This window comes from Loxodonta africana, chromosome 19, assembly GCF_030014295.1.
Source record: "Loxodonta africana isolate mLoxAfr1 chromosome 19, mLoxAfr1.hap2, whole genome shotgun sequence".
Lineage (NCBI taxonomy): Eukaryota > Metazoa > Chordata > Mammalia > Proboscidea > Elephantidae > Loxodonta > Loxodonta africana.
This window is the reverse complement of record NC_087360.1, coordinates 61,901,434-61,928,283: the sequence shown is the minus strand read 5'-3', so window position 1 is coordinate 61,928,283 and position 26,850 is coordinate 61,901,434. Positions and strand designations below refer to the sequence as shown.

The window sequence follows — 26,850 nt, the reverse complement described above, 5'->3', positions numbered from 1 at the left end:
TAGGTTGGAAGCATTAAGCATGGAAAAGAGATGTTGAGCGCAGATGTCAGCATAGAAAAAGACTTGATAGGATTTGAAGACCCAGTTGGTCGTGAGAGCGAGGAAGACGAAACAGTCGAAGACAGACACTAAGATAGGCTGACCAGAAGGATTATGGTGCATGTACTGTGAGAAAACTTGAAACTAACCTTTTTATTTCCCTATATTCTGTCTCAGTTAAACTTTATATTTTCCGGAAAGTAAATAAATAAATAAAATGGCACCAGTTGCCATCAAGTTGATTCCAACTCATGGTGACCTCATACGTGTCAGAGTAGAACTATGCTCCGTAGGATTTTTAATGGCTGATTTTTCTGAAAGTAGGTGTCCAGACCCTTCTTCCAAGGTACCCTTGGGTATACTTGAACCTCCAACCTTTAGATTAGTGGCCGAGAGCATTAACCATTTGCACCATACAAATGGTTAACCATTGACCCAAGGGTTTTCTTCAGCTCCTGGCTTTTAATATGTTTCCTGTTAAAGCAGAAACCATTCCTGGGTCCCCTAAGTGAGAACAAGTAGGTGAATGTCCTTGGCTATAAGGGAATTGAGGGAGTGGTATCCAGGTGAGGGTTATAACATGAAAAACTCCAGCAGTGGCTGTATGACAGTAGCTAAGAGACCCTGGGGAATAATGCTTATCTTTCCAGTAGAAATTGGGGGTCTAGAATCTTCATGTAAACAGTCTCCAGCCTAGGTCACATGAAGGTAACTGCCTCCTTAGAAACCCCAGTTATAGTAGCAGAAGCCTGCTCTAGGGAATTTCAGTCCACATAGAGAGTGGTCACATAATCTTTGTAGGTATATGATCAAATATGTTTTGCTTTTTTCATCCCTTTAGTATATTTGAACTCACATATAAACAAGTGCTTTACATGGGTTAAATGCTTTACATGCGGTATCACATTTAGCACTCATGATAACCCTGTGGGAACATGATGTTATTGACCCTAACTGATAGATCAGGAATTGGAGGCCACACATCTGGGAAACCTGAGATTTGAGCCTTGGCTTTCCGACTCAAAAGCCCAGGCTCTGTCATCTATCCTTTTGATCTTTCATAGGCCTGCTGCCTCAGTTCCCCTCTTGAATATTCGGACTCGCATATACACATACTCACATATTTATATGCAAGGGGTGGGATGGAAAAAGCAAGGTGAAATAAAGCAATAGGAATATTAAATATTTCCTTTTTTCTCAAAAAATTAAACATAAATTACCATATCAAAACAAAACAAACTCCATTGCCGTCAAGTCGATTCCGATTTACAACGACCCTCTAGGACAGTGTAGAACTGCTGGATAGAGTTTCCAGGGAGTGGCTGGTGGATTCAAACTACCAACTGTTTGGTTAGCAGCCATAGCTCTTAACCACTGCACCACCAGGGCTCCTAGATTACCACATGACCTTGGAATTCCATTCCTGGGCATATACCCCAAAAGACTTGAAAGTACGGACTCAAACGGGTAAGTTGTACACCTGTGTTCCTTGTAGCGTTATTCACAATAGCCAAAAGATGGAAATAACCCAAGTATCAACAGATGAATGGATAAATAAAGTGTGATAGATACATAAAACGGACTATTATTCAGCCGTAAAGAGAAATGGAGTTCTGATACATCCCATGACATGGATAAACATTGAAAATACTACGCTGTGTGAAATAAGTCAGATTCAAAAGGACAAATGTTGTATGCTCTCACTTACGTAAAATACGTAGAACGGGCAAATGAACAGATACCAAAGTTTATTAGTAGTGACCAGAGGTGGGTGGAAGGGGGAAAGATAGTTATTGTTTAAGGGGTGCTGAGTTTCTGTTAAGGGTGATAAAAACTGTCGGGAAACAGCTAGTGGCAGCGATTGCACAACATGGTGAACGTAATGAATGTCACTGAATTGTGCGTGTAAAAATGGCTGAAATGGCAAATGTGTTGTTATTTATAGCCTACCACAACTTAAAAAAAAAACTTCCTCTTTCTTATGCCCTTCCTTTATAAATACATAGGTGTGGTCTCTGATTACATCAGCCCCTCTCTGAGCATGTGGGAAGTGCTTATTTTCATGGTTAAGCAGTCAGGTAGATATAGAAATCGATCAGTGTATCTAAATGTAGCAAGTAAATTTGGAGTAGAGCTTGGAATCCCCCATGTATTTGTAGCAATACCACCTTCAACCTGGAGAACTGTTGAGGGAAGGGGTCAGTGGCTGGGAGAGGAGCAGAGTCATGCTAGTGGGAATGGTGTCAGTAAAGGGTCAAAGAGAATTTTGTCACAACCCAGTGGCTTTTGAAAGTGTTTTTGCAAAGGGGAAGATTAACACAGACATAAGATAGTGGTTCTGTCTCTGGGGTGATGAGGATTCTATCAGGGAGGGGCACACAGAGAGCTTCTAGGAAACAGGGCTGATAATGGCCTATTAATCTGGCTGGTGAGCGTGGGGGGTGAGGGGGTTTTCAGCTTATTCTTTAAAAACGTACACATGTGTTTTATACTCCCTTTTTTATATATGAGAAATTTTGCAATAAAAAATTCAAAACGTGCATTGCAACCCTGCTGGAAATGCATTCATGCTTCTTTTATTTTTATTTGATTTAGGTGAGCGTAGCTACCCCGAAGCAGAAACCAAAAACTCCATTTTGCTTTGGTAAGTGGTACCGAGCCAGAGGGTGGGCTTCCTTAACACTCACACGTCAGCTTCCTCTTTTGCATGGGAACAGTCCTGTGATCCCATGTGACCATGCCCTGTGTGTCTGAGTGACTTAAAGCACAGTGATGTTCCTGGGTCTCCAGTGATACTGCTTTTCTTGGTCTCCCTGCAAGGATTATTAATAACAAAAAGACAGAGAGGTACAGGGACCAGGAACATTTCAGTTTTTCTGACTCTACAGGTTTGGGTGCAAAATACCTGCTAGAAGTTTCTGGGAACCCCTATTTCAGAGCTGAGTAATGGTATGCTCAGGGAAGATAGAGACTTAGGTGGGGTTGGGGGAGAAGAGTGGGAGTGTCAGGAAGGGACTGATAGAAAGGAAGAAGTGTTCTGTTGAGGGTTCAGGTATTGCCAAATGAGTGTTGGTGGGTGAAGCAGGGAGCAAAGCCACTCAGTAGATACCGCAGGGCATTGAATCAGTATTTATTTGGCCCCTACTATGTTCTCACAAGAAACCCTGGTGGCATAGTGGTTAAGTGCTACAGCTGCTAACCAAAGGGTCAGCAGTTCAAATCCACCAGGCGCTCCTTGGAAACTATGGGGCAGTTCTACTCTGTCCTATAGGTTCGCTATGAGTCAGAATCAATTGAATGGCAACGGGTTACAGGTTATGTTCTCACAACTGTACTAAGTGCCATGAGCAAATGCTAAGAAATAAATCATGCATGTCTATGGTGGCTCTGAATGGAAGCTCCAGGAAGGCAGGGATTTTTCTGTTTGGTCACTGCTGTATCCTCAGCACTTAGAATGATTCATGGTACATAGTGAGTGCTCAATAAATATTGTTGAATGAATAAATGAGCTAATGAATTCTATTTACCTCCTGATGCTCACCTCTTATGTTATGGTTCAGTGTTATGCTAAAAGAATAAAATGGTCCCTTGTGTGACAGTCTGCTCTCCCAGCTTCAGATTGGTTCAGAATTCTTGGGTGCCCTCATTCTCCCATTTCTTTCAAATATCATTGCCAAGCTCAAAAAAGCTCTCATAGATTTTGTGGTTAGCAGATCCAAACAAAAAGAAAAAAAAATATTATGAACTCAGAAGTAAATTGTGGAACTATTGGAATTCTCAGAGGAAAGAGCAGATTCAGAATGAGGTCAAGGTCACAGATTTTATCTCCAGAAGCTTTGTTCCATTTCCCAACCACAAACAAGACTTCTAATCCAGGCCAGTTGTGCCAGTGGAAACAAGGAGCACCTGATCCAAGCTTATATATGTATCATCAGTATAAATCTGTTAGCACCGCTCAAAGAGCAGTTCAAGGATGTGTCTTGTTGGTGGCCGACTAGCAGCCTCGCCACCACAGAACAGCACACTGAGGCTGTTTTTAATGTTGTTAGGCATTAAATGGAATGGCCATTTAATGGCCAATGGAATAATCCATGCTTTTAAAGGTGGGAGAGAGGTCATTTGTGGCCTGCAGCTTCCTAAGTATTTTTGCACGTGACATAGCATCATGGGAAATTTCTTGATCAGCTTTGAGGACTGTCCACCTTGTTAATTAAAACCCCTTAGTTTCCTTGAAGTCTTGTTGTACTGCATGTATTCTGACCTGGAATTTTCTTTCTTCCTCCCCTTGACTTTTGCAGTCATCAATGCTCTCTCTCAGAGGTATTTTCTTCAAGCCAATGACCAGAAAGATCTGAAGGACTGGGTTGAAGCCCTGAACCAAGCCAGCAAGATCACTGTACGTATGGTTCCTTCTCCTTTCTGGAAGGAGTGCCTCTTAGGATAAGGCCTGTTGGGGTGGGGAAGAACTCCCCGACCTTGTCTTGCACCTTGACTGTTTAACCACAAGTTGAAATGAGTTTGAGTTTGAATCAAGTTCAAGGGGAAGTTTATGGAACGTCTACTTTGTGCTTCCTGGGAGGGCTCATGGTCAGTCATGTTTTGGCTAATTCTGGGATGCTGATTCAGAATGTGGTGGGATTGGAAAATGGATTGCTGACTATGAGAAGTAAAATAATGGGAAAGAACTTATGAGGAGGGAAGCCAGGACTTTCCCTGGCTTCTTACTTTAAGAGGTGGCCTGGAGGATTAGTCCAGGCCATCCACCAACCCATCCTAAAAAAGCCTTCCATTTAAAAGTATCGCCGAACCAGTTCACTGATTATTCTGATTACTCTTATTTTCCTTGACTTGGCTAATGAAGAACCCTTTTCTTCTTCTTTAGGGGGGAAAAAAAGGGAGAAGGGCAGGAAGGAGGGAGAGGGAAAAATGTATGTGGTGGTAAAAATTAGGCCTTTAATGCCAGACTTACAGTTTACATGCTGAAAAGGTTGATTTTCTTTATCATGGAGTCAGATACACATTCTAGTGGCTTTTCAGTTACAACAACTATGTGCTTAGGCAAATTATTCTCCCAGATACCTCAGGGTTGCCGTAAATAAATTAATAGAAGAAACCTGTACACCTACTCAGTTCTCATGATGCTAGACATAATTTAGGCATCTAAGCAAGCTTTACCTGTTAGCTTATTACTCTGATAAACCTTGATAAACCTGTGAAAAGAGAAATGGAGACAGAGAGGACGGAAAAGAGGTTGCTGCTAACTCATGTACTTATGCGTGCTAAACCATATGCTTGTGTCCACACTTCAGAGTTCAGTGTTAATTTTAGTAAATGTTTTCTTTATTCATGTTGGCATCTTCACCCTTCTGCATCTTCCAGAGTTTGGGAATTTTCTTTCAATGTCTAATTATTTTTGTTCAGAATTTCCTTCTGATTTCTGCCTGGCGAACTAGGCTAGACAGCCTACAAAACAACAGGGAGGTGCTTCTGCCTTTCTTTTGTGCCTTGAGCATAGAGCTGCCCTTAGTAGGTAGTCCCTCATGCCTCCTCTCTGGCCCGGTGGGCAGTAGTTACCCTCCGGGCTATGTGAGAGGGAGGGAGCATGATGGTGTCCGGAGGCTAGAAGTTCAAAGCCTCCTGGAATGTCAGAGCCCCCTTCTGAGTCTCCACAATTTCCAGGGTCTCCCTTTCTTTCCTTTGCTGGGTTTTTGTATCTCAGCATTCCTCCTCAGACATTTTGGGGTTACAGAGATGAAAGAGGGAACAGATAATGTAGCGAGCCAAGTTTTTACATGACGTGGCATTCAACTTTTGCATCACTCTTTAGAGAGACGTTTTACTGCAGTCTTTTAGGTGAAGAATATGAAGATCTCAGAGTCTTGCCGAAGGTCAAGAGATTAGTAAATGGTAAAGCTGGAATTCAAACCCAGGTCCACGTGACTTCCAAGGCCTATGAGCTTAGGAACTTATAATAAATAATAAAAAAAAGTAACAGTTGTAAAATATATTAGAGATTACACACCATTTTTTTCTTTTTTTTTTTTATTGTGCTTTAAGTGAAAGTTTACAGCTCAAGCTCGTTTGTCATACGAAAATTTATTATACATGCATTGTTATGTGACCCTAGTCGTTATTCCTGTAACGTGACAGCACACTCCTCCTTTTCACCCCACATTTCCCATGTCCATTCAACTGGCTCCTATCCCTTTCTGCCTTCTCACCTTGCCTCCCGACAGGAGCTGCCCATTTAGTCTCATGTACTTATTTGAACTAAGAAGCACACTCTTCACAGTATCATTTTGTGTCTTATAGTCCAGTCTAATCTTTGTCTAAAGAGTTGGCTTCGGGAATGGTTTTAGTTTTGGGGCCATATCTTCTGGGGTTCCTCCAGTCTCAGACCGTTCAGTCCAGTATTTTTACTAGAATTTGAGTTCTGCATCCCACTTTTTTCGTGCTCCATTGGGACTTTCTGTTGTGTTCCCTGTCAGGGAAGTCATTGGTGGTAGCCGGGCACCATCTAGTTCTTCTGGTCTGAGGCTAATGGAGTCTCTGGTTTATGTGGCCCTTTTTGTTTCTTGGGCTAACATTTTCCTTGTGTCTTTGGTGTCCTTCATTCTCCTCTGCTCCAGGTGGGTTGGGACCAATTGATGCATCTTAGATGGCTGCTCGATAGCTTTTAAGACCCCAGATGCCACTTACCGAAGTGGGATGCAGGACATTTTCATAATAAACTTTCCTATGCCAGTTGATCTACATGTCCCTTGAAACCATGGCCTCCATACCCCCGCCCCTGCTACTCTGTCCCTCAAAGTGTTTGGTTGTGTTCAGGAGACTTCTTAGCTTTTGGTCTAGTCCAATTGTACACACCACTTTTTTATACATGACTTCATTTTAACCTCATAAAAACCTTCTTAAGTAGGAGGGGCAAGTACAATTACCCTCATTTATAGATATAACCAGCAACCAACTTTTTGCCGTCAAGCCGATGCCAACTCATAGCTACCCTGTAGGACAGAGTAGAACTGCCTCATAGGGTTTTCAAGGACTGGCTGGTGAATTTGAACTACTGATCTTTTGGTTAGGCACCGTAGCTGGTAACTTCTGTGATGAGGAAATGGAAATGCCAAGGAATTAAAGTAACTTGCCCAAGGTCATGTAGTAGTCATGTAGGAGCCAGAACAGATCCAGTTTTTCTACATTTAGATCCTCTGTTTATTTTATGATAAAGTCATTGAGTCCTTATGATTGAAGAAAATGATTGACACATGATATTTGAAGAATTGGGTTCTCCCGAAGAATCTCAAATGTTTCCTATATTAGTTTCCTAGGGCTGCTGAAACAAATAACCAGAAACTTAGTGGCTTAAAACAACAGATATTCTTTCACAGTTCTGGAAACTAGTCACAGTTCTGGAAACTAGAAGTATGAAATCAAGGTGTCACAGGGCCATGCTCCCTCCAAAGGCTCTAGGGAAGAATTCTTGCTTGCCTCTTCCTAGCTTTTGATGGCTCCTTGCAATTCTTGGCATCCTTGGCTTATAGTTGTATTATTCCAACCTCTGCCTCTTCGTCACACGGCCTCTTACCCTGTGTGTTTGTGTCCTCTCCTCTTATAGGGACCTCAGTCATTGGATTTATGGCCCCCTCTAATCTAGTATGACCTCATCTTAACTTGATTACATCTGCAAAGACCCTATTTCCAAATAAGATCACACTCTGAAGTTCTGGTACATGAATTTTTGGGGAATACTATTCAGTCCACTATATTTCCCAAAAGGGTGGAAAATTGAGTAGCAAAGGTAAAGCACAGCTTCCCCCAACAGACTGGATTATTCCTCATAGCAGTCTGGGCATGCCATTGGCTAGAAGGATGAGTTCTTGATTTTCTTGCATTGTAGGTGAGATTCACATGAATCTCCCTTATCAGAGAGCACTCCCTAGACGGTTGGAAGAGGGTACATCTCTAAAAAAGCCCCTGGGATATGGACAAACCAAAAAAAGGACCTGGTTTTCAAGCTGTGAAGCATCATTTTAGCTGAGTCTTTCTTTCTCTTTGCCATTACCAGTTGCTGTCCAGTTGATTTCGACTCAGGGCAATCCCATGTGTGTCAGAGCAGAACTGTGCTGCATAGGGTTTTCAATGGCTGATTTTATTATTATTATTTGAAAGTAGATCTCCAGGCCTCACTGGCTGATTTATATTCTCATTAGAAAGTGGAAATAGTTTAGAAAAGCTCTGAGTGGTTGGAAGTAGCCCACAATGTGGGGATGTGGGTGGTGACCACCAGTGGTTTGCTACATTGGTTGACTGGATTCTGAGAAGAAACACAACAGCCAACCTTCTTGGTTGGTCCTTTTCTGGTCACTGGGAACTGCAAAAGGCAGTTTTCTCCTCCTTAGCTGGGTTTTAGGAACTCATTTGGGTCTTTTGAGGTCTGAGGAAATTTTTCCTATTTCCTAGTGGTTATATCACTGAACACTCCAGCAATAATCAAAGCCCTTAAGAATTCCACCATGTATTAGTAAAACTCAGAGAACGTTCCAGAGTGTGGCTTGTTGGTTAGTAATATTTAGCAATGGGTAGTTAGGCAGTCCTGGGGGCAAATTACTTAATTTTAATGAGCTTCAGTTACCTCATTTATAAAATGGAGAAAATAATGCTTACTTGATAAGTTTGCTGTAAAGATTAGAGATAATGCAGTAAAGAGCTTAGCACATTGCCTGGCACTAAATGGGACCCCAAGGAAATGGTAAGTGCTGTTATCTCTCAGAGTGCTGGTGGTATAATGGTTAAGTGCTCGGCTGCTAACTGAAATGTAGGCTGTACGAACCCACCACTCGCCCCCCAGGAGAAAAGATCTGGTCCTGTAAAGATTACAGCCTAGGAAGCCCTGTGGGGTAGTTCTGCTGTTTCCTATAGGGTCACTATGAGTCAGAATTGACTTGACGGCATCTAGCAGCAACAACACAACATGGTCTCTTGGGGGCAGTGGTGGTTCAGTGGTAGAACGCTCCCCCGCCATTTGGCAGACCTGTGTTGGATTCCCAGCCAATGTATCTCATGTGCAGCTACCACCTGTCTGTCAGTGGATGCTTGTATTCTGCTATGATGCTCAACAGGCTTCAGTGGAGCTCCCAGACTAAGACAAACTAGGAAGTAAGACCTAGCGATCTACTTCCAAGAAATCTGCCAAAGAAAACCCTGTGGATTACAGTGCTCTGATCCACGCCGATCATGGGGATGGTGCACGACCCAGCGGCATTTTGTTCTGTTGCTCAGTATGTCCTCATGAGTTAGGGCTGACTAGACGGCAGCTGACAACATCATCGTCATCTCTCAGACAGCCAGAAGGAAAAGAGAATGAGGATTCTCATCCACTTGTGTACGTAAACCGAGTGCTCAGGCCAGGAAGAGGGTCTCATCTTCTTTCTGGGGACCCAGCGTAATCACAGGGGTCTTCCTCCTTTGGACAGAAACCAAATGGTGCAGTCTTGAGTCCTTGTCTTTGGCAGAGTTTTCACATAGCTATGGCTCTTCAAAAGGTCTAGATTCTTATCAGTCCTGAAGGTCTTACTGACACTGACAGCTGTAGAAGTGGAACAGGACTTCTCATTTCCTTGGCAGATAGAAGCAGGGTCTTTAGTTCCTGTGAAGAAGAGGCGCCATGATGCTGTGGAGGACCCGCTGGTTGGGATTCAGGGTCTAGTCTCAGTGCAGTTAGTAGTCATTTGGGCAAATGACTCGACTGTTGGGGCCTCTTTTTTGCTTGTTTTTTCATTACAAAATGATTTCACCAGAGTTTGCAGACTGTAGTGTAAATGATTGAAGAGAGCAAGGAGGAGGAAAAACACCACCATAAATGAGAATAAAAGGCGACTGACCTGTGACCATGGTACTGGGGAGAATGGAGAACGGTAGGGACTGTGGTAAACTGAAGAACATTGTTTCCCATTGGAAGAGGGAACTGCTGTTTAGCTAGAAGTCTGGATTTTGATGTGAAATATCTCAATTAAAAAACACACCGTGCAGGACAAACAACACGATTTGAGCATATTCTGCCTGTGGGCCACCAGTTGGCTGCCAGCTTGTAGCCTCAGACCTGTGGTCTCTCACCCAGTCCTGATGAGCTATAAAATTCTGCGATTTTTTTTTCATCAGCCATGGTGCTGTAACTGTCAAGGACAAACAAATACAACTTGTTCTCCAAAAAGGGCTGTGTTTGTAAGTGGCAGCATCATTTGTAAGATATTAAATATTTTACAGTTCTTCTATATTTTCATTTGTGTTTCTGGAATTTTTACACTTATATACTCTAACAATTGATAGGAGCCCTGGTGGTGCAGTGGCTAAAGCACTCGGTTGCTAACTGAAAAATCAGCAGGTCTAACCCAGCAGCGTCTTTACAGAGGAAAGATGTGGTGGCCTGCTTCCATTAAGGTTCCGATCTTGGAAATCCCATGGGGGCAGTTCTACACTGTCCTGTAGGGTCACTATGGGTTGGAATTGACTTGACGGCACCCGGTTTTAACATTTGATAACCACAACAACTTTATGACACAAATACTAATTCTTAGTCTCATTTTACAGATGAGACAGTTTAGGCCTACCCAGAAAAAAACCCAGTGCTGTCGAGTCGATTCCAACCCAGCCTAGAGAGGTTAAATGATTTGCCAAAAGTCATTTAGTTAGTTAGTGACAGGTCAGCAATTCTAGCCAGGCCCCTTGGCTCCCAAGCTCATGTTCTTCTAATATTCTCCTTCTCATATTCAGCATGTGTTTTGAGCTGTTCGACCTGCCCACCATGCTCTTTCTTCCTTCTTCACGTTCCTGGTTCCTTTTCATCCTCCAGGTTACTGTTTCAACATCTCCCCCACTGGAGACCTCCCCCTGACCACTCTAGCATTAGTTCTTCTGCCGTTCTCTATCTTGGATTCTGTTTATTTTCTTTATGGCATTCATCACAATTTGTAACTGTCCTGATTGGGTTGTTTACTTACATGTTTTGTTTTTTTTTTTAATCAGTTTCCCCTGCTAGCAGGGAAGTGCTGGTTCATAGTAGATGCTCAGTAAATGCGCTGAGTAAGTGTATATCTGTGTGTGTGGAGGTGATTGCTGGCAGAGTTCCTCCCATTCAAATATGGATTAGTGGAAGGGGTGGGGAAGGCAAAGGTGTCTTACTGTAATTTGCCTCCACATTAGCTTTCTTCACCTCCCCTCCCTGCCCTACTATTGGCTTCCCCCTTTTCCTGTGCCTTTTAGTTCTTGTTGACCATGCCACCATTTTCCTAGGTACCCAAAGGTGGGAGCCTACCCCTGGCTACTGAAGTGATCAAGAGCCCGGCAGTCCCTCCAGCCCTGGAGAAGAAGCCACAGGTGGCCTACAAGACCGAGATCATTGGAGGGGTGGTGGTACACACACCCATTAACCAGGTGCTGGGGCTTGGGACTGCAGGGGGTCATGATGGCATGCATGGTAGTGTCTTTGGTGTACCCCATGCCATGCACAGTACTGGACTGGAGAAGAGAGTGATTTGAGAGGAATGGAGCTAGTACAGATGGGGTGGTCCAGAAAATACAGGGCAGGGGTGAGTAATAGTAGTGCAGAAATTGAGGCCGTCTTCTCTTGATGTGTGGTCAATACATAGGAGATGAGTGTTTGTCAAAGCTCATGGGAAATGGTGCTGAGGAAGACAAGGGAGGCTGGAAATAAGCCGCCTGTCCTGCCTCCCATTCGTGTGCTTATCCCCTCCTCTGGTTTGCTTCTCTGTCCTTCCCTCTTCCCTGGGTCTCCCCAACCTCTCTGAGCATTGTTCTGTGAAAGCACACAGTATGGTGCCTGACGGGAGCAAAGTAAACGTTTATTTTCTTATTTATTTTTTCTTTGACTAACAGAGGGGCAGAGAGGCAAGAGGCTTGGCCAGAGGGGGTTGGGTGGGGAGTGTGACTGGGTAGAGGAGCGAGAGGGAGGTGCTAATCTTGACACTGTTGCCTTGTAGAATGGTGGGGATGGGCAGGAAGGGAATGAGCCAGGGTCCCACGCCATCCTTCGAAGGTCTCAGAGTTACATCCCCACGTCAGGCTGCCGTACTTCCACCGGGCCTCCCCTCATTAAGAGTGGCTACTGTGTGAAGCAAGGGAATGTGGTGAGTGTCAGCACAGGGGCCGGATTGGGATTCTGGTGACTCCTCAGAGCCAGTGGGCGTGGAGGTAGTAGAGGGAGAGGAGATTGAGAAGAGGAGCTCTGGTTCTCCATGGTAGCAAGAGCTCAAACCATTAAGAGGTTTGGAGCCATACAGTCTCCCAGCATGTCAGAAATATCATCCCTGATATGGAAAAGCCTTTGCCCTCACTGAGTGTGGGAGCTTGACTTCCATGGTACTGGGTTCCCCAGGAGACTTGAATTAGAACACCCCTCCAGAATGCTTGGGGCCCCTTCCTAATGTCCTGCCTCTTTATTTTTTATTTCAGCGGAAGAGTTGGAAACGTCGCTTCTTTGCTCTCGATGACTTTACCATCTGCTACTTCAAGTGTGAACAGGTTTGTAGTAGCTTTGGGGCCCTTCTCAGAGGTCATGGAAACTAGGACTCATGAGTACACACCCACGTGAGCATGTTCATGAGTAGAGGCGTGGGCACACACACAGACTTCAAAGGCAACTCTGTCTTATCTCCATCCATCCTGCATGCACATCTTTACAGTGATATTAAAGTGGCCTTAACTTCCTCCCTACCTCTATGCAGTGAGCTGCTCTGTGGTCAAAGCCACAAAGAATTGTCTTAGATTTTTCTTTTTTTCTCTTGATGATTTAGTTTGAAACCTTGGCTTGTTTGCCAGTCTGGTTTTAGCCAACCATCTCTGATAAGAGAAGGGCATCTGCCAGCTGGTCTGGGTTGTGGCATTCTACAGACAGACTGACTTACCCATCTTTCCATGTTTTTTCCACCAGGACCGAGAGCCACTGCGCACCATATTTCTAAAGGATGTTCTCAAGATCCATGAGTGTCTGGTCAAGTCTGGGTAATTGTTGTCTCTGCTTTTTCTTTTCTGATCAGAACCCTTATTTCTCTTCTGAAATGTTCATTTACTTCCCTATTGAGATTCTAGTCAAAAGTCCTCTCCTTCCAAGAGCAAGGGATGGGGCCTGACATCTAGTGGCTGACTCACTGCCTCCGAGCTGACACAGTTGTGAGATCACACTGGGCAAGTGTACCCTATTCTCATTGCCTCCTTCTGGCCCCTTCAGAGATGAGCCAACATCAGTATTTTCTGATGGAGAAAAAGGAGGAATATAGAAACGAAGGAGAGAGTGGCGTTCAGATGCTTCACAGATGTTAGAAGTGGGTTCTCACTCAACGAGAGGCCTGGGGTTCAGCGGGGAGACCGTGCCCTTAGACCACTGACTCCTCAGCATCTGTTCAGATCACTGCTTATGCCCCTGCCTCTTCCCTGAGCTCCTTATGCCTTTTCTTTTCTCCTCCTCTTGACAAAGTCCTTAGTGTCCCATTAACACAAGGATTATTCACAGCAGCTCTGGGTTACTCGTACTGGGCAGGAAGAACAAGTATTTTTAATGTGTTCCTCTTTCCACTAGAGAATGGTTACCTTTCATGTGCCACAGGTGCATAGGACAAGCTTGGGACCTGGGACCCCAAGACAAGAGCTCTCCCATATCCAATACCAAATACAGATGCCATTAGAACTAAGCTATAGCACTCCCAAGTGTACCTGGGCATCTAGGAATCCTCATTCTGGTCCTCAGTTTGTAGTCTCTAGGGACTATGTGTTTGTGTGTCAGTCTCTCCATTCCATGGATGGTGCCTGCAGAGCCAGAGTCATCAGGGAAGCTACTAGCAGCAGGCAGACTGCTCTCTCGTGAAGCTGTCCGTGGTAGGCATCGGAGGGTCTTACGTGAAAGCAAAGACTGACCCAAGGAAGCAGGGACTGAAGCACTATACTGAGTCTTACAGATGCCAGTTACAGAGTAAGGAAGATTAGGAAAGTTCCCAGTGCTAACTTACAATTCATGAATGTAGCTGTAGATGGAGATTCCAGAAATGTGGTCCCAGAGGTTGGTAGTTGGGCGAGGCAAGGTTGGGCCTCACTAGATCTCCAGTAATCCTAGGTTGCTCCTGACCCTGTCGACCCTGTAGGGCCTGTCAGGCCACCTGGACATGTTGGGGTGGTTTAGGGAACTAATATAATGTTGAATGCTCAGCATGCCTCTGACTCCTTAAAGCTTTAACATGTCCAGACCCAGATGAAACTTGGAGAGTAAAAGAATTAAGTTTGTTGAAGACCAGCAGAGAAGGAAGTCCCCAGGGCTCTGCAGCTTCCAGTCCTGTTAGACTACGTGGCCTCCTGCTAACCCAGCCAAGGCCACATTTGAATCGAAAGGCACCATGTAGGCTGAGAAATGGATGTGAAAGGGGTGGAGATATCCTCCCCGCTTTCCTTTCATTTTCTCAGTAGTTGATTTTGTGATTGTATATATGTGTATCAGTAGTTTAAAAGGTTACATTTTAGCCAGAAAGAAAATTATCTCTATTTAGAAACTCAGAAAGTAATAGTAATAATAATAATTAATAAAATGTGTTCCCAGTGACATGCGTGCCAGATACCTTATGTACCTTATAGCTGATCTTTTCAGTGACCAGTTGGATAAGGTAGCCCTCTGCATCTCTGTATTATATTTGGGGTTACAAATGCTCACGAAGTTTGAAATACTGTCCCCCAAATAACTTTTCCCTAAATAGAGTCATGATTTGGTCCCAGGTTCGTCTGACTCCAGCCTTGCTGTTACCTCGTATGTGGATCCTTGGTCTCACACTTTTCCTTTGCCTGGATGCTCATGTCCCTGGCCCAGCCCCTGCCATTTCCTTCCAAGTCCTCATTCATGAAGCCAACCCTGCCCGTGACCAGTCCTTTCTTGGAATTATTCTAACTCTTGGCGAGTAACACATAGTCTAACATCTGAATGTGTAGCCTTGCATTGTTAAGCTCTTTTTTGGGGGTAGGAATTAGTTCTTTCATTCCTTATATATTCCCAGTGGTGAGTGGATACGCACAGCAGGCATTTAACATGGTACATAATTCTGGCTGATGTGAGGTTTGCTACTTAACATCATCTACTTCTTCCTTGCAAGAAGTTGGGATTCCACTTACAGAGCCCACACCCACTTTGAAGCACTTAAAGCCATCTACTCTCCCCTTCCTGTTCTCCTCTTCAGCTTCCTGTCTTCCATGCCCAGTACCATGAGGCACAGAGAAGAAACTTAGTGAAGTTGAGATTGCTGCTTGGGTGGAGGAAGGTTTTAGAAATTGGAAAGTTGGCTTCCTTAGTAGTGGAGTAATTAAAATCATAGGCTCTGGAGTCAGACATGGGTTCAGACCCTGTTTATGCAACTTACTAATTCAGGCACCACTGTCACTTAACGTCTCTGAACCTGAGTTTCCTCGTCTATAAAATGGGGAAAGTCATACCTGCTTTCTTGGATTGTTGAGAAGATTGAAACAATACACGAAAAAGCACTTGAAATAGTGCTTCATACAAAGCACTTCATATGTCTTAATACCTGTTGCCATCGAGTCAATTCCGACTCATAGTGACCCTGTAGGAAGAGTAGAACTGTCCCATGGGGTTTCCAAGGAGTGCCTGGTAAATTTGAACAGCTGACCTTTTGGTTAGCAGCCGTAGCTCTAACCACTACGCCACCAGGGTTCCCATATATCTTAGCCATTAAAAAAAAAAGAAAACTGTAGAAATTGAGGGGTGTGGTGGATATTAGGTAGGAGGTTTTGGAGGAAAAGATGCATAATCTTGTTAGAACTAACAGGGAGGTCCATGATGGCACAGCCTCCTGAGACCTCCTAGAAAATAAGGCCAGAGGAACCCATCAGTGTTTTTAGGGGCAGGGGCTGAAGGAGAAATGGCCTGGGAAAACTCCACCCTCCTTTTTTTATGATGGAGGGCACTAGTGTCTTGTCTTAGGACAAATCAAATCGTCAGTGTGTGCGCCAGCATGCCTGGTAACGTTCTTTCTCTTTCTCTGTCTAGTGATCTCTTAATGAGAGACAACCTCTTTGAAATAATAACGAGCTCCAGGACCTTCTACATACAGGTAAAGTGCTCACTCGGAGAAGACTTTAAAGTTCCGTGTCTGTGAACGGTGCACTCATAGGCGTTGGCCTTTCCTTTGCTTTCTCTTTTATTTTTGTTCGAAGTTTCTAGGTGGTAAATTTAGCCCCCAGTAGTCAGTCTGGAGTCCCATTTTATTCTAAACAGGATGTTTGCCCAAAACCTCTCAACCATATAAATCACAAAAGCAGGTTGAGCCACCATGCTGGGGAATGTGAGTTTGTACCAGCTGCTCTCAGCTGCTGGGCTCCAACTAAGCAGAGAAAAGGAGAACTGGTCAACGATTTCACTTCTCCTTTGCAGAGTATTTATAAGCCCAGTTATGTGTGTGGACATCACTGTGTGCGGAAGGACAAAAGCACAGAGGGCCCTGTGCAGGCACCAGGTGCAAAGCCCAGCTGCACAGAGAAAGCCATTGTTTGGGCTCTGATGGTTCAGTTATCAGAAGCTTCTTCCCTCCACCCACGGCTTTGGAGTTCTCCCAACTCTGAAAATCATAGGCGCTGGAAAGGCAGATTTCCAACCAGGGCCGAGACTTTCAGGCTAAAGTGCTAGCAATCCGCAGAGCATGCCCAAATTCATGCAGCATTATGGTAGTATTGGATTTCACCTCTAGTGGTGCAGTGGTTAAGCGCCCAGCTGCTAACCCAAAGGTTGGCAGTTCAGACCTACGTGCTGCCTTGCAGGAGAAGGATGTGGCAGTCTGCTTCTGTAAAGACGACAGCCTTGGAAGCCCTATGGGGCAGTTCTGCTCTGTCCTATAGGGTCGATATGAGTTGCAATTGACTTGATGGTAACAGGTTGGTGTTACAATAGACGGGTAGTGTGTTGTTTCAAATGTGAGGCTCCCCAAGCAAAGCTTTTCAGGGTTCCCAGTTCTCTTCTCTGCTCCAGGTGTTTTTCCCCACTTAGCACCCTCCCTACCACAGTGAGCCAGGTCCTCCCTCATTTCTTGGGTAGCAGCTCTGGTTGTCTGGACTACTCTGAGCCTATCCTCCTGCCTGAGCCCTGCAGACATACTTACAGCCTTAGTCATCTGTGGGTTTTATTCATTCAGACAAGCGCATGCCATTCAGGAAGAAATGGCATCAGGGAGGCTTGGAAACAAAGGAGCTGTGGAAAGGGCTGACATGGGATTGAGAGCCACTTATTCGCTGTTACGTTGACATTCAGGGACAAGGATTTAAACTGTGGGCACAACAAAAGAGTTTCCAGTTCTTGCATTCAACAGATATTTGTAAGCACCCACAGGGTGCCAGGCATTCTGCCACATGCTGGGGACCCTGTGTTACACAGGACAGACCCTAAAGAAGGAGATGCAGTCAAATAAACAGGCAATCAAACCAGTGTGATGAGGGAAGAGGCTCCAATAGGTGAAGTACAGGGAATTTCTTATGACAGTGAGACTATTCTATAGGATACTGTAATGGTGTTTGTCAAAACCCATAGAACTTCACAGCACAAAGAGTGAATCTTAATATCTGCCAGTTTAGGAGGCCAGGGGATCACAGGATGGAATGCATCCTAGGGCAATAGAAAACAAACAAAAGAACAGCGTGAGTGCAGGTTGCCCTGGGAACTTCCGGAAGGAAGACACATCTAAGCTGTTTCAGCTGGGGAAAGAGTGTCCCAGGCAGAGGGAACCGCGCATATAAGAAAAGCTTAGAGACAAAAGAAGCATAGAGCACAAAGAGGCTGGAGAGCTAAGTATGGTGGACCCCATAGCCTTGTATGTCTTGTTAGAGAACTTATATTTTATCCTGAGAGTGAGGATCCTTAGCGATTAAGCTAGGGGAGTGACCTAACCAGATTTTCCCTTTCAAAATATTACTTGGGCAACTTAGTTAATTCTCAGAGCCTTTGATTTCCTCGTCTGTAAAATGGAGATGATGACTTCAACCCTGGCCCTTTTAATGATATAAAAAAACCAAAGGCCCTTTGCCATCAAGTTGATTCTGGCTCGTGACAACCCCATGTGTTATAGAATAAACTGCTCCGTAGGGTTTTCTTGGCTGTAATTTTTATGGAAGCAGTTTGCCAAGTCTTTCTTCTATGAATCTGCTGGGTAGGTTCGAACTGCTAACCTTCAGGTTAGCAGCCAATTGTAAATTGCTTGCACTGCCCAATGCAATACAGAGCACAGATGAGAAAAGGTGTTCTGAGTGGCTCTGACTCTAGTAACAGAAACTAGAGAGATCAGTTCGAAGACTGTGGAATAATTGAGATGAGGGATAAAGGAAGTCTAAACTAGGATGGAGGGAGAAAAGTAGAAAATTCGAGAGATTTTAAAAAGGTAGACTTTCTAGGACTTGGGAGTTGGGTGGTTTTGGAAGTCAAAGGAGAGTGGAGAGAGAAGGATAATGACCAGATTTTAGGCTTGAGCCTCAGCGTGGCCAATGGCAGCAATCACTGCGGTAAGAGCAGGGGAGGAGGTACTGTTGGGGGGTAGAGGTAAGGTTAGCGTGGGGGGTTCTGAGTTTATAGTGCTTGTGGGACATCCAAGGAAGATTGGATATACAGTGCCTGACACATTGGTGGTACTAAATAAATACTTGTCAAATGAACAACTGACTCTGCTAGTTAAGAATTCAGGAGAGAGCTTTGGAGTGGAGATAGTGATTTGGAAGATATGAAACTCATCCAGAAAATGTTCAAGACATTCTACCATCTGCATGAGTATGTGCACATTAATCAGAAGCTTCTGATCACTTCTATTTTCGTTTGTCTTCTACTCCTCACATTTCTGGTATACCCTGAATAAATAAATGAGTGAATAGACAAATATGTTAAACTAAATCAGCAGTTACCAGACTTGTTGGTCTCAAGACCCCTTTATACACAAAAAATTTTGAGAACTGCAAAGAGAAATTTAAAGAATAGTTATTAATTCATTTAACAATAGCAACTGTAAACCCATTACATATTAATATATGTAACGTATTTTTAATGGCTGGCTTAATAGGAGACAGCAGGATTTTCATATCTGCTTCTGCATTCAGTCTATGGCCATATGTGATTTTGACTGAAGCAGATGAAGAAAATAGGACCTCACTCAGATGCATATTTGGGAAAAGTAGGAGTATTTTAATAGCATTTTCAAACAATTGTGAATCTTCTTAATTTGATTTAACACCCAAATTTGACAAATTATAATTTCTTAATGGTTAGGTAAAGCGTAGAATCGGAAACCATGTCAGTCAACTTCCATATTCGTATATTAAAATCCATCGGTCAGCTTTGCATCTTGAATGGATCCTTTTTACCCATACATGATTTTATAGCATTTTGTAATTCATTGCTTCAAAAACCATTGCATTTGGAAATAAGTGATCTCTGAGGGAGTATGTAGATCTTTGGAATGTTGACACGTTTTATTATATAATGTAAAAAAAAGAAAGATCACCCTTATTAACATCACCACCAGTATCATCAGGAAAGTCTTCAAGTATGGAAAGCTGCCAAGTTTTCTGAAATTCTAAGTTTTATTTTGAAAGTTCAAAATTTATCATGGTCAAAAAAAAAAAAAAAAATCTGTCCTGATTTTCCTTGATACAACAGACTTATTTCATTCGTTTTTGAGAAAGAGCCTGTCAGATACCTAATTCTGAACAAGCTTGACTGACAGTTTGTCTGTCAGTCATTTGTTCCAAGTAAAAATTGTGTTTCATGGAAGAAGGGAAAGAATATAATGGCGTTAAGGTGTTCCGGCAGTTTTACCCACCATTGCGGAAGTGACGTTCTGACCCGCTTCTGAAGGTTGTGCTCAGTAAATCTGCGAGAAAAAACCCTGCATCCTTGGTACCTAGGAAAACTAGACCGGAGGTGAAATAGGGAAGATGTAGGTGAAATAAACAAACTCTTTGGGCAGCAGAAAAAGTTCTGGGCAACAGAATAGGTCTAGATTCTGACTACTTAGATATTGGTCATTTACTTGTAACATTTATGTGTTGTTTATACCCTGTGATCCCTCGCATTGTAGTAGTCTTTTTCTGTTAATAAAGAGCTACCATCCACCCAGAGGTACCTTGGAAGAAAGGCCTGGAGATCTACTTCTGAATGATCACAGCCTTTTAGAACCCCGTGAGCATCGTTCTACTGTAAAACATACGGTGTCACCATGAGTTGAAATCAACCTGATGGCAGCTTTTTTTTTTTTTTAATTGAACACTTAGATGTCCCAGGCACAGTGCTAAGCATTTTACAGGCAGCATATTATTGAATTCTCAGCAGTCTATATGGCCATCTCCATTTTAAAGAAACCGAGTCTCTGAAGGTTAAATTTTTTGTCTGAGGTCGTATTGTCGGATTGACTGGGAGGTACCAGGTGCTGAGGCAGAACCCACTCACTTGTGTCCTTTAAGAACACCCTGGTCTGCAGATGCATATGGGTGGGGAGGGGAGAGAATGGGGAGTTACTGTATTTTTACAGAAATAACACACGCCTTCTACATTTGTTTGCCAATCACACATACTTCCCCACCCGCGCCTGGGGACTGGATTTTTGTTTGGGGGTGATGACAAACCGTTTTGGAAATGGATAGTGGTGACGGAGACACAGCATGGTGAATGTGATTAATGTCATTGAATTGTACACTTAAGCGTGGCTGAAACAGCAATTTTTTTGTGGTACGTATTTTACCGCAATTAAAAAAAAAAAAAAACAGCCTGTTCCAGAACCCAAGATATAGAGGATATGACCATAGTCAACCAGAGAAGTTCAATTTTTTTTTTTTTTGTATCAGGAAAGACCAGCTTGTGGTAACTGGGTGCCTTGGCAGATGGATCATGGTGACAGTGTTGCAGGATCTAGTAATAATCAGATATCTAAGCAGGCGGAAAGGCAGGCGGTATCAGCAAGCTCGTCAGCAGGTTGGCAGTTCTCAGTTCTGGGCAAGAGTTCAAAATGAGATTTCAATCCCTGGGATACAAAGTACTGACTGACAGGGCAAGGCAGGGGTCACCATTTCCCAGTCTTAGAGGGTCAGGGGTATTAAGGCAGTTTATCAAGAGGAGGATCAGTTATTTGAAATGACAAATGTGGTACAGACTGGTCTTGGTGACTTGGCATAAACCCAGTTGTCAGACTAGGGTGCTATAAGAATTGCAATATGAGAACTCAGAAGTGAGTTGCAGGTGTTGGACTAATTGAAAAGCCAAATCTGTTGGGGTCAAACCCAGTGCTGTCGAGTCGATTCCGACTCATAGCAACCTTATAGGACAGAGTTGAACTGCCCCAAAGCTTTTCCAAGGAGCGTCTGGTGGATTTGAACTGTGATGTTTTTTGTTAGCAGCCGTAGCTCTTAATCACTATGCCAACAGGGCTCCAAACTTTTTAAATACCTACTGTTGAATTTAGCCTAAACGGTGAATGACATCCCTGGAACCGTGCAGTATACAGCTTAACACCATCATCTATAACAGGGGTCTGTCTGAAGATAGGATTGTTTCTTGGGAAGAAGGCAAGGGTTATCAGCTGTTGGGAAAGGAGACTGCAGTGGTTGGAAGTAGAATGAAGAAGGAGCTGCCTAAAATTTTTGGATAGGGGCAGCGGCAGTAACCAGAGGTGGATACCAGAAGTCTTGCATTGATGGCCTCTAGGATTCATTACTTCAGACCATTGCAGGCTGTACAGTGCCAGGCTTACAGTAGGTACTCAGTAAAAGCTCAGTGGACTGCAGTAAAATAGCAGCCCGCGATTATTCTTTAATACCCCTTTCCGCTTTCACCTCGAAAACTGCCCTCAAAGACAGAAGCCCTTTTTCTTTTGAACCAAGCTTTAAAAACAAATGTGCGTGCACGCACACCAGGAGGAGATGAAGGAATGAGCTTGGCACTTTCCTTTTTGTTCCGCTGAGTTTTAAGCATTTTTTTCTCTTAATAGTTCACCATGGTGTGGTTGGGGTTCAACTCTGTTTTTAACCTCTGGTTCATGAAGCCGCTTGTGTGGTTTGAAGATATTTTTGAGATTTTGATGAAAGCTAAGTACATGCTTTCCATAAAAGATAGATACATGCACACACCCCCAATTTTTTTTCATATAACTTTTAGGGTTTCACTGAGTTGTTTCCAGTCAATCCTGTTCTTAAAACTACTGATGGAGGTTGTGATCTTTAACTCCAAGGTGACTTTTGCAGGTTAGAGTGCATACAGCAATATTCCATTTCTTTCCTTGTGGAATCAATTATAATACCTGCTTATCTATTTGAATAATTTTTAAAAATAATTTTTAAAAACACTTACCAGAGGCTAGCTTTTATTTTCCTGGCTGTGGTTAACGCACTTGGCTGCTAACCAAAAGGCTGGCAGTTCAAACCTACCAGCTGCTCTGCAGGAGGAAGATAGGGCAGTTTGCTTCTATAAAGATTTATAGGCTTGGAAACCCTACTGGGCAGTTCTACTGTCCTGTAGTGTTGCTGTGAGTTGGGATCAACTCATTGCAGTGTTTTTTTTTTAATTAATTATTAAATGTTTTAATGAAGAGATTTAATTATTTTATCTATCATATTAGCAAAGATTAAAAATTTAATATCCAATTATAGCAAGGGTGCACATAAAAAAAATCATATCGTTGGTAGATATGTAAACACAAATCTCTGGTCATATGTAACAAGTGCCTTAAAAGAATATACACTCTTTAATCCAGTAATTGTCCTGGGTACTTAGGAATCATAAGTATGAAAAATGCTTTAAGTACAAAGGTGTGCATAGCAGCATTACTTATATTAGAGAAGAATTGCAAGAAGTATAAATGCTTAAGAAGAGAGGATTGGGTGAGAAAACCATGGTATATCCACTTGATAGACTATTATGCATCTACTAAAGACGTTTGCAAAGATGTTTGATAACAGAGCAATATACTTGGTGTATTATTACCTGAAAAAATCAAAATCAAGATTTTTATATATACGTATATATATTTTTTAAGGAAATCAAAGATAAATGAATTGGAAAAAAAAGACTGGAAAAATGTCAGTTGTTAATCTGTCAGGTTTTTGGAGGTTTTAGGAGATTTTAATTTTTTATCTTGCAGCATTCTGTTTCCTATATATTATCCTTAATGAGCACTTACAACTTTAAAATAGAAAAAGGAAAACAAATTAATAAATCTTACTAGGTAGTCATCCAAGAATAACGGTTTATATTGGGAGTCTCGTGCTTAAGTCTACAGATGTTTTCTGTGATTTTAAATTTTCCATTTCAGTGATTGCTGGCTGAGTGAAGACACCAAGGCTTGTTGTGTGGTAGTTCCTAGAGGCGAGGTAGTTAAAGGACAATCAGATATGGCCTGTAGTTTGTGGGGTAACATCTGACATGGTGGGGGTACTTTACTAGGGTGGTAGAAGGAATAGAAGTAGTTTAACGCCCCTGGGAATTGATTACTGGATTGTCATCATGGGGGATTTTCCAGTCTGTTTAATGGAAATGCCAGATCTCCTGTGTAAAACTGATGCGAGAGATATTTGTCTCTTCCTCAGCTCCCATCTCGATCTTTCCCCCTGCCTTCTAGCATTCTCCTACCAAATCATCTTCTGTTTCCCTTAGGAGGGAAATCTCTAATAATGCTTTGGTACAAATTGTCTTAGTTATCTAGGTGCTGCTGTAACAGAAATACCACAAGTGGATGGCTTTAGCAAAGAGAAGTTTATTTTCTCACGTTTTTTTTTTTTTTAGTAGGCTAGACGTCCAAATTCAGGGCATCAGCTCCAGGGTAAGGCTTTTTCTTACTGTTGGCTCTGGAGGAAGGTCTTTCTCATCAATCTTCCCCTGGACTAGGAGCTTCTCTGTGCAGGCACCCCAGGTCCAAAGGATGTGCTCCGCTCCTGATGTGGCTTTCTTGGTGGTATGAGGTCCCCCTGTCTCTCTGCTTACTTCTCTCTTTTATCTCTGTAGAGATTGCCTCAAGACACAACCCAATCCTGTAGGTTGTGCCCTGCCTCACTAACACAACTGCCACCCATCCTCCCTCATTAACATCATAGAGGCAGGATTTACAACATACAGGAAAATCACACAATATGGGGAATCATGGCCCAGTCCAATTGATACACACATTTTTGGAGGGACATAATTCAATCCATGACACAAATGATCAATTTAATTACCTCCATCTCATTCAAATTCAGACTAAGTTTTTTTGCTTCCCTTATTTGATCCTGATGATTTGATCCTTTAAGGTAGAAATTATTTGCAGTTTTGAGAATGAGGAAACTGAAAAAAAAATTATCAGTGAGAGGGCAGCACATGGTGGAATTTAAGACTTCATTCGTGTCCCTCAAATCATAGAATAATAAAATAATAGTAACAGCTAATGCTTAGGGAGCCGTTACTTTGTACCAGGCACCGTTCTAACTGCTTTACATAAATGAGCTCATTGAATTCTCCCAGCAGTTCCATTTGCAGACTAGGTTAGCTCTCATCTTAGTAAAGTATTGCCTGGAAGACCTCCAAGATTCTTGGAAACCTGGCCATGGTTATCTTTTTGGACCAGGATGGATTTGCCTTTGTCTTGGGAAAACAGCAGGCTGTCAAATAACCGGAAGGAGTCAAGGGAGAGAGAGCGCCCGGGTCAAGGTGCAGCTGTAGTGTGTGAGAGAGGCGTTCACTCAGGCACTCGTTGCTACATCCTTTTTGACCTAGTGTGCCGGGGTATGAAACTGTTTGCCTTGCAAGTGTGTCCTGCACACATCTAACCAAGGAGGTTTGTTCTAGGTGACAGGAAAGGGGTGGGGATGCAAGTTTGAGATTAAAAAAAAAAAAGGTTATGTCTTATCTTGATATAATGCAAAGAGCAGGAGTCATTTCTGGGATGTGGAAAGTGAAGGGTAGAAATTGAGGACTTTGCTGGCTGGACTGTGGCGTCTGCATATACATATATGCACACGCATGAAAATGCACCCTTGTGTGTTTGCATGAGACTGTTTCTTAGGGGAGGGTGCAGTGGGACAGAGGGAGGTTAACAAAATGTAAACTTTTGGAGGTCAGGGGTTCAATCCTGGTCTTATCTCGTGCCTGCACCTAATGCAGTATGTGACACTGAGTAGGGCACTTAGTAAAGGTTGACTACAGTTCAAGTGCCGTGGAGTCAATTGTGACTCATTGTGACCCTATATAGGCAGGGTAGAACTGCCCATAGGGTTTCCTAGGCTGAATCTTTAAGAAAGCAGATTGCCAGGTTTTTTCTCCCGTGGAGTGAGTGGTGGATTCAAACTGCTGACCTTTCCTTTAGCAGCCAAGTGCTTTAACCATTGCTCTGCCAGGGCTCCTTACTTGAGCTAAACCCCTATAAAGCTGGAAACCGCTGAGAACTCAGATGGCTCCAGGCTCCCTTGGTATGTCACATTAAGCTGTTTGCATTTCCTTCCTATCTTCACAGAGCTGCTGCTGCCCCCTTCTGGGGTTGGTGGGTTGTTACTGATACTTTTTAACTTTAGTTTGTCCTTCATGTTGTTAAAAACTTGAATCTGCAAATCCAGCCACTTTTGAGGCCTGGATGGAGATTCGAAACACACCCGAGGTCTTGCTTTGACTCCATCGGTAGCTTGTGTTTTGAGAGAATCCCTGTTTTTGGAGATAATACATAATCAAAGGGATTTGCAAGGAGTTTGGCTTTAATGGGGCTGGGGTTGAAAATGGGATGACTCTGTTGAGGTAATTCTAGTAGAAAGATGACTGCATTGAGAATCAGGAGAACTCAAAGCTAGATCAGCTATACAACCTTGAGCACTGGTTTTCTGGGCATCATTTTTCTCTTTTGTAAAAGTAGGGGAAACCCTGGTGGCATAGTGGTTAAGCTCTACGGCTGCTAACCAAAGGGTCAGCAGTTCGAATCCACCAGGCGCTCCTTGGAAACTCTGTGGGGCAGTTCTACTCTGTCCTATAGGGTTGCTATGAGTCGGAATCGACTCGACAGCACTGGGTTTGGTTTTTGGTTTGGGTAAAAGTAGGAGGCTGGACCAGGCTAGTTGTTTTCCAGAGGGGATGATGGACTTCAACAAGGGTGGGGTTTAGGCACCAACCCCTTCCACCCCCAGCCTCTCTTCCACTTCAGAAGAGTTCCCTTTTAAGCTATTTTGTATATTGAGTGTTGTCTTGGTTTCCTGCTTGCTGCTGTAACAAAAATACCAGAAGCAAGTGGCTTTTAAAGAACAGAAATATTTTTTCTGTTAGGCTCAGGAGACTAGAAGTCCGAATTCAGTGTGTGGCTCTAGGGGGAGGTCTTCATTGTCTATTTCAGCTTCTAGTAGCTGGCAATCCTTGGAGTTTCTAGGCTTTTAGATTGATCTGCCTCCATCGTTATCAGATTGAGTCTGTCTTCTCCCTCCTTGTCTCTGTGTCAGCGCTGCTCCTATAACCCAGAAGTGACGAGCTGTAGGACGCACTCTACACTGATATGGCCCCATTAACATAAGAAAGAAAACCCTCTTTCCAAACATTCATAGGTATACCCCTTACCCTTGAGTTGATTCTGGCTCATTTCGAACCTGTTCCAACATACGTTTTTTGTAATAGGTATCAAATAAGATTTTGCAGGAAAAAAATTATCCTCAAAAGTTGGAAAGCCACTGGACTAGATGGTCTCTGAGGTCCCTTCCAGCTCTAATAGTGTGATTTTATGAAGTGCAAAACTGAGTCAGAGCTGAAAGCTGAAATAACAGTGCAAAAAATCTGTCTCTATA

The 26,850-nt window shown here is 43.2% G+C and overlaps 1 protein-coding gene across 6 annotated transcripts in view; it reads left to right on the top strand.

Moving 5' to 3' along the window:
• Positions 1-26,850, top strand: part of PLEKHA2 (pleckstrin homology domain containing A2) — an 83,887-nt gene that overhangs the window by 52,355 nt on the left and 4,682 nt on the right. For 5 of the 6 annotated variants that reach the window (XM_064272795.1, XM_064272796.1, XM_064272794.1 and 2 more), the window contains 7 exons: positions 2,635-2,683; positions 4,338-4,435; positions 11,329-11,469; positions 12,036-12,182; positions 12,508-12,576; positions 12,986-13,056; positions 16,094-16,157. In XM_064272795.1, the coding sequence (XP_064128865.1) occupies positions 2,635-2,683; positions 4,338-4,435; positions 11,329-11,469; positions 12,036-12,182; positions 12,508-12,576; positions 12,986-13,056; positions 16,094-16,157 (639 nt within the window). The remainder of the gene's footprint in view (positions 1-2,634; positions 2,684-4,337; positions 4,436-11,328; positions 11,470-12,035; positions 12,183-12,507; positions 12,577-12,985; positions 13,057-16,093; positions 16,158-26,850) is intronic. The other variant, XM_064272797.1, reaches the window with a different exon arrangement.